General features: G+C 41.2%; 1 protein-coding gene across 1 annotated transcript; it reads left to right on the top strand.

The window, feature by feature from the left end:
- Positions 1 to 35: 35 nt before the first annotated feature.
- On the top strand, positions 36 to 6,545 carry snrpa (small nuclear ribonucleoprotein polypeptide A). The gene is made up of 7 exons (XM_053623561.1): positions 36 to 197; positions 739 to 815; positions 1,067 to 1,239; positions 2,173 to 2,340; positions 2,561 to 2,737; positions 2,829 to 2,917; positions 4,373 to 6,545. Exons 2-7 carry the CDS (start codon positions 743 to 745, stop codon positions 4,530 to 4,532), a joined length of 840 nt encoding a protein of 279 aa, XP_053479536.1. The 5' UTR covers positions 36 to 197; positions 739 to 742; the 3' UTR covers positions 4,533 to 6,545.
- The last annotated feature ends 1,517 nt before the right edge of the window (positions 6,546 to 8,062 follow it).

The raw sequence follows: 8,062 nt of genomic DNA, 5'->3' as shown, positions 1-8,062 counted from the left end.
GTGCTGCAGTACGTCCAATGAAAATAACGGATACGCGATAGAGCGCACCAATCGACGAGTCATATAGGGATCAAGGTCCAATCGTACGATTAGTTTGAGGGAAAAGGCGGGACTTCCGGGAACTGTAGGCGCGTGTTCGTGGTTTAACTTGTGGTTATAACTGGTTTTCAAGCGTTGCAGTTGATATTCTAACTCCTGTAAGTATTGCCGTTTATTTTTTAATACTGCTTATCTGTGTGTAGGTACATTATTACGTAATACGTGTTTAAAAAAGCTGTGTATTATAAGTCTGGTTTAAAATTATTGCTATACTGGGGTTACTTCCACAGTACAAGGCTGTGTAATCCGGCTGAATCCAAAATGGCTGCCTTTTCGTTATAAAACTGCACTACGGAGTGTCTGAAGTGTTGTCTTTTACACCCTACCTAGTGCACTAAGTGTTTAAAAAGGACCTCTTTGGGATTCAGCCTTCGATAATAGCAGTATGTATGGTTGTTAGGCTAGGCTAGGTTAGCTAGCTAGCTAACTAGCCAGCCAGCCAGCCAGCCAAGGAGAGGGGTTTAGATTTCCTTTGTCCAGAATTTGTCACTTTTTAAATATTTAATATTATCTGCAACACCATGTAAATTGTCTAGCTAGCTACGATCATTGTTTCTTGTTTTGCATGCTAGCAGGCTGGCTAGCATTGTATGGTTAGCAAACACAACAGATCTCCTAATCTATTGTTTCTTTTCCCAGAGCCATGTCTAGTCAGGAGCTGCGCCTAAACCACACCATTTACATCAACAATCTGAATGAGAAAATCAAAAAAGATGGTATGGTTAATGTACACACGTCACTGACTTCTGTTCAACCTCTTGGCTTAAGCAGAACACAGTGACTGTTTTTTTTTTTCTTCTTTAATTATTAAAGGTTCTTCTGATATTAAGAGAATGGACCTTCTATTTTATTGGGATCGTCTTGTACAGTGTGACGAGTGATAATCTTAAGACGGCACACGCGCTTTTTAAAACCGTCTTAAGTTGTTTGCATACTAACTTGTGTCTATCTTGTCACTTTCTTTCAGAACTGAAGAAGTCGCTTTATGCTATTTTCTCACAGTTTGGCCAGATACTGGATATCCTCGTTGCCCGGACAGTCAAAATGAGGGGTCAGGCCTTTGTAATCTTCAAAGAGGTCAACAGTGCCTCCAACGCTCTGAGATCTATGCAGGGCTTTCCTTTTTATGATAAACCCATGGTATACCCCCTGTTTTTAATCATTCTCTATATGTCTAATCATGACGGTCTAAGGATCGGGAATTGGTATCTCATGTCACTGTGTAGTTGGATTGGATCCTCCTGTGTTTTGTTTAGAATTTTTTAATGATGGGTGTAATTAAGAATGCAGAACTCTGGCACGGTAGGTGGCGTAATAATCCACACAAGCGCCAACTTCTACAACATGCCTGGTGGAAAAGTCGGCTCACCGAAGGGGAAAGGACACGGGACATGTGAATTCATGGGGTCTTGTAAGCCGATAGAAACAAGAGCATGATGCTGTGATCTATTTAGAATGTGAAAAAACAAACAGAGGTGCTGCTTGTTAGTAAGTGGTTACTGTTTACTTACTGTTGCTTGGCACCCATCTGGGGGAAAATGATCAGGTTTTGTAGAACAGTGGAAAATTGTTAGCTGTGTATGATTACCTATAGTGATCAATAGCTAGGAAAATATATGATAAGTTTATAAGAAGCAAGAAAGCTTCGGAGCGATAGCGTTGTTGTCCATCGATGTGAATGTCACGCTCGTTCCTCACGCTCCTCAGACGCTTGTCTGATTGAACTTTCAACAGCTACTTTAGGCTGTTTAAATGACGTCTGTTCAATTATATCAGTAAAGAGAAGGCACCTTTTCTTTTTTTTTTAAAGTAACTTTTTCAGCAGAATGAAAATGTAACGCATGTACTTCCATATGTTTTGAGATCACGGAAGGAGCCTTTAAAGAGTTCTGTGGCACTTCACAGGCCTGGGTGTTTACACTGAATTTTAAAAATAAACCATAGTAACCAGTTCTTGGCTATATAGCATTCTCCAGCGAGCATTCACTTCTCCTAAGCATCTGTACGCAAACAATTTCCTGCAAATATGTCCAAGCGCCGCTGTGTAACTAGTCATTTTTTTTCTCCATACAGCGCATTCAGTATGCCAAACAAGACTCGGACATTATTGCCAAGATGAAGGGCACGTATGTGGAGCGGGATCGCAAGAAGGAGAAGAAGAAGCCTAAAACTACTGAGTCAGGAGGGTCGAAGAAGGGTGCCGGTGCTGCTGGCATGGCTGGAGTTCCTGCTGCTATGCCTGTGAGTTTAACAGCAACTGAAGTTTTTTGGTTGTGTATCCATATGTAAACCAAGGGGCAGTTGGGTTTCTTGCAACAGATTATTCTGATGTTTGTCATTCTGAAAAGTGCCTCTGTGCAGCGTTGTATAGTGCACAAACAAATCTAGGTTACAAATTGTTTACTTTGGACAAAACTATTAGTCGTGTTATTTCTATATATAACTTCATATGTTTCTAAAGGGAATGCCTCCTATGAGTCAAGCTCCTCGTATGATGCCAATGCCAGGTCAGCCTCCGTACATGCCGCCTCCTGGTATGATGCCACCCCCAGGTATGGGCCCTGGCCAGATGCCACCAGGTGCCATGCCTCCAGGTCAGATGATGCCTGGGCAAATGCCAGGACAGATGCCTCAGCAGGTATGAAATTAATAATGACCTTCCTGTTTTTTTTTTTTAATGCCAACTTGGCAAATCTAAACTAGATTTAAGGTTTGTTTTAAATCCATAGGTCTCGGAGAACCCGCCTAATCACATCCTGTTCCTCACCAACCTGCCAGAGGAGACCAACGAGCTCATGCTGTCCATGCTGTTTAATCAGTAAGTCATCTCCACCTCACTGTTGCAGTGAGGCTTCGTAGATATTCACGTCAGTTATACGACAGCGCTGTCGGAGTTCTCAAATCCGACTGGTCAGAATTGATGAATTTTCTATAACGGCAGCTCTGATCGTGGTGCCTGCTGTAATTCAAGTCATGGGTTTACATCAATGTGCTCTTTCTAATTTTACTATACTAACAATTCGTTCAGAAATGTCTCAACAAAGAAACGCATATCATTGTTGCTACTGTGACATTTTCTGCGAGGAGAAGTTTCTTTAACATTTATGGAAGGAGTCTCCGGTGTCACGTTATGGTAACGATGAAGTTTTCTGTTGTATTAATTTTGTGCCAAAAAGTATTGAACACAACTTTTCAAGAAAAGTGCTAAAATTAAACTGAGAGGAAAAATGGTGAATTCTGGCAAAAAGACACACTTCTAATAAACAGCGTTCTTTAAAAGTTTTCTACACCGTTTTTGCTAATCATGGTTTATGAACGTGCTGAGTTTTCGTTCACCGTTCTGGCACAAATCTCACGTCTGGGCGGGGCTTAACGGCGATTTACTCTCATCGGCTAGTGAGATTTGGATCGACAGCTCCCTGACCTGGAAGTAGAGATACACCTGAGAGCCTGTCTTAAAAATAAAAAATATATATATATATTTTTTTTTTAAATAGTCGTATGAGACTACCCACATCTCAAATATTAATTACAAACTAATATACTGTGTAAATAATGTCCACTACAAAGTATAAAAACTATAAATGTACAGAGAACCACATCCAGAACGCTCTCCAAAATTCACGACACTGAAGTCTCTACTTCCAGGTCAGGGAGCTGTCTGTCCACATCTCATTATCCAATGAGAGGTAATTGCTGTTAAGCCCCGCCCACACAACAGGTTTGTGGCAGAATGGTGAGCGTAAATGAAAACTCTAGCAGCGCATTCATAAACCATGAGAAGCAAAAACAAAGCTTAGAAAACTGTTCACACTGAACGCTGTTTATTTGAAGACCATGTTCAATTTTTGCCATTGAGTTCACTGGGGTTTTTTGTTTTTTTGGGGGGGTTTTTTGTTGTTTTTCCAAGGGTTTTTTGATTTGTTCTCATTGTATATTTTTGCTCATTTCTTGAAAAGTTACGTTTAGTACCTTTTGGCATAAATTTAATCTCATAGTTTTCCACCATGGGGAAAGTCTTAAGGGCAGAATTTTGTGCTTTCCAGTTTCTTTTTTTATATTCACTTGAAGAGGTGTGGGGGAGACACTAGTTGGAGAGAGACAGTTTTACAGCTGTTTATACCCTGCAAGTTTTATTATTCAGCTTTGTGCTGATTTGTTTTTGCCTTTCATAAGGTGCATCTTAACCTGATCCTGGAGAAACCATGTTTTTTACGAATAAGTAAGGTATCTCGTTCAGTTTACCTACACACCTCCTGTCCCTACTCCGCAGGTTCCCGGGGTTCAAAGAGGTGCGTCTTGTCCCGGGTCGTCACGACATCGCCTTTGTGGAGTTTGACAATGAAGTGCAGGCCGGTGCAGCCAGGGAAGCGTTACAGGGCTTCAAGATTACACAGACTAACGCAATGAAGATCTCGTTTGCCAAGAAATAACCAAACAACCTCCCATGAAGCGTGCATTTCCACAGGAAAATGTATACAAGGGTGTAGATCCTTTTAAACAGTTATCTGTGAGGGGAAGATCAGACACCATCTACTGTGTACCTGGATCTGTGGTCAGGAGGTACATCTGGTAATGTATGATGGAGGATTTTTGTTCTGGGGTTTTTTTTTTTGTTTTTTTTTTAATCTCTCCTGAAGAGGATGAACCTGGAGATTGTAAGTAGGGTTTTTTTTTTGTTTTTTTTTTTTTTGTTTTTTTTTTTAAATACTTGACTTTAGTGTTGAAAAGCATTGCACCCAGGGTCTGGTCACCCAGACATTGTACCTGGAGCTTTCCTGCTTAAATAAAAATCAATTTTTTTTAAACAAATGCTTAAAATATGCTGTGTTTTTTTTTTTTTTTTTTTTTTTTTTTTTTTTTTTTTTTTTCTCCCCTTAAATATATCTCTAAGTTCGCATTCCAAATAAAACATGAAATGGGAAAAATGAAAGACACATTTTTATTTATTTATTTTATATACAGTAGGGGGGGAGTATTTGATCCCCTGCTGATTTTGTACATTTGCCCACTGACAAAGAAAAGATCATTCTATAATTTTAATGGTAGATTTATTTGAACAGTGAGAGACAGAATAACAACAAAGAAATCCAGAAAAACGCATGTCAAAAATGTTATAAATTGATTTGCATTTTAATGAGGGAAATATGTATTTGACCCCTCTGCAAAACATGACTTAGTACTTGGTGGCAAAACCCTTGTTGGCAATCACAGCGGTCAGACGTTTCTTGTAGTTGGCCACCAGGTTTGCACACATCTCAGGAGGGATTTTGTCCCACTCCTCTTTGCAGATCTTCTCCAAGTCATTAAGGTTTCGAGGCTGACGTTTGGCAACTTGAACCTTCAGCTCCTTCCACAGATTTTCTATGGGATTAAGGTCTGGAGACTGGCTAGGCCACTCCAGGACCTTAATGTGCTTCTTCTTGAGCCACTCCTTTGTTGCCTTGGCCGTGTGTTTTGGGTCATTGTCATGCTGGAATACCCATCCATGACCCATTTTCAATGCCCTGGCTGAGGGAAGGAGGTTCTCACCCAAGATTTGACGGTACATGGCCCCGTCCATCGTCCCTTTGATGCAGTGAAGTTGTCCTGTTCCCTTAGCAGTAAACACCCCCAAAGCATAATGTTTCCACCTCCATGTTTGACGGTGGGGATGGTGTTCTTGGGGTCATAGGCAGCATTCCTCCTCCTCCAAACACGGCGAGTTGAGTTGATGCCAAAGAGCTCCATTTTGGTCACATCTGACCACAACACTTTCACCCAGTTGTCCTCTGAATCATTCAGCTGTTCCTTGGCAAACTTCAGACTGGCATGTATATGTGCTTTCTTGAGCAGGGGGACCTTGCGGGCACTGCAGGATTTCAGTCCTTCACGGTGTAGTGTGTTACCAATTATTTTCTTGGTGACTATGGTCCCAGCTGCCTTGAGATCATTGACAAGATCCTCCCGTGTAGTTCTGGGCTGATTCCTCACTGTTCTCATGATCATTGCAACTCCACGAGGTGAGATCTTGCATGGAGCCCCAGGCCGAGGGAGATTGACAGTTCTTTTGTGTTTCTTCCATTTGCGAATAATTGCACCAACTGTTGTCACCTTCTCCCCAAGCTGCTTATCAGTGGTCTTGTAGCCCATTCCAGACTTGTGTAGGTCTACAATCTTGTCCCTGACATCCTTGGAGAGCTCTTTGGTCTTGGCCATGGTGGAGAGTTTGGAATCTGATTGATTGATTGCTTCTGTGGACAGGTGTCTTTTATACAGGTAACAAGCTGAGATTAGGAGCACTCCCTTTAAGAGTGTGCTCCTAATCTCAGCTCGTTACCTGTATAAAAGACACCTGGGAGCCAGAAATCTTTCTGATTGAGAGGGGGTCAAATACTTATTTCCCTCAGTAAAATGCAAATCAGTTTATAACATTTTTGACATGCGTTTTTGATTTTTTTGTTGTTGTTATTCTGTCTCTCACTGTTCAAATAAATCTACCATTAACATTATAGACTGATCATTTCTTTGTCAGTGGGCAAACGTACACAATCAGCAGGGGATTGAACACTTTTTTTCCCCTCACTCATTATTTTTATTTATATATATATATATATATATATATATATAATATATATATATAAAAATATATATATAAAAATATATATAATCTCTCTCTCAACACAACACAACACCATGCTTGACTGTAGGCAAGACACACTTGTCTTTGTACTCCTCACCTGGTTGCCGCCACACACGCTTGACACCATCTGAACCAAGTAAGTTTATCTTGGTCTCATCAGACCACAGGACATGGTTCCAGTAATCCATGTCCTTAGTCTGCTTGTCTTCAGCAAACTGTTTGTGGGCTTTCTTGTGCATCATCTTTAGAAGAGGCTTCCTTCTGGGACGACAGCCATGCAGACCAATTTGATGCGGTATGTGGCATATGGTTTGAGCACTGACAGGCTGACCCCCCACCCCCACCCCCACCCCTTCAACCTCTGCAGCAATTCTGGCAGCACTCATACATCTATTTCCCAAAGACAACCTCTGGATAAGAAGCTGAGCATGTGCACTCAACTTCTTTGGTCGACCGTGGCGAGGCCTGTTCTGAGTGGAACCTGTCCTGTTAAACCGCTGTATGATCTTGGCCACCATGCTGCAGCTCAGTGTCAGGGTCTTGGCAATGTTCTTATAGCCTAGGCTATCTTTATGTAGAGCAACAATTCTTTTTTTTTTCAGATCCTCAGAGAGTTCTTTGCCATGAGGTGCCATGTTGAACTTCCAGTGACCAGTATGAGGGAGTGTAAGAGCGATGGCACCAAATTTAACACACCTGCTCCCCATTCACACCTGAGACCTTGTAACACTAACAAGTCACATGAAACCGGGGAGGGAAAATGGCTAATTGGGCCCAATTTGGACATTTTCACTCGGGTGCACTCAGTTTTGTTGCCAGCGGTTTAGACATTAATGGCTGTGTGTTGAGTTATTTTGAGAGGACAGCAACTTTACACTGTTATACAAGCTGTACACTCACTACTTTACATTGTATCAAAGTGTCATTTCTTCAGTGTTGTCACATGAAAAGATATAATCAAATATTTACAAACATGTGAGGGGTGTACTCACTTTTGTGAGATACTGTAGCTTCCAGTCTGGAACTGTGTGGACTAGTCGCGGTCATGTGCGAAACACTCGTTCGGTGGAAAATCTCTGGAAACACTGAGCTTCTCAACAAAGGGCTGTATGTTCTGAGCTTTTATTGTTGACTTTAATGTTAAGGATTTGGTAGATGTGAGTCATTCTCACATAATATTCAGTGGGGAAACATCTGTCATGTACAGTCAGATCCAGAGTCTCATATCACAAGGGTAAAAGAAAGGTTATGAAAAAAGTAATTTTTAAAAAAAAGGTACTATATAGATAACACCCTGGAGTTTGCAAGATAATACTAGAGCATTGGCTGGAAGGAAGTTCT

The sequence above is a fragment of the Ictalurus furcatus genome, chromosome 4 (assembly GCF_023375685.1).
Source record: "Ictalurus furcatus strain D&B chromosome 4, Billie_1.0, whole genome shotgun sequence".
In the NCBI taxonomy this organism is placed as follows: domain Eukaryota; kingdom Metazoa; phylum Chordata; class Actinopteri; order Siluriformes; family Ictaluridae; genus Ictalurus; species Ictalurus furcatus.
Note: the sequence above shows the minus strand (reverse complement) of the source record. Positions and strands in the feature narration are given on the sequence as shown.

Bases quoted from the DNA above. Each gene is read 5' to 3' on its own strand.
- snrpa (XM_053623561.1), top strand. From the start codon at position 743: ATGTCTAGTCAGGAGCTGCGCCTAAACCACACCATTTACATCAACAAT. The intron at 816-1,066 runs GTATGGTTAATG...ACTTTCTTTCAG, and splicing joins TGAGAAAATCAAAAAAGATG to AACTGAAGAAGTCGCTTTAT. The intron at 2,918-4,372 runs GTAAGTCATCTC...CCTACTCCGCAG, and splicing joins CTGTCCATGCTGTTTAATCA to GTTCCCGGGGTTCAAAGAGG.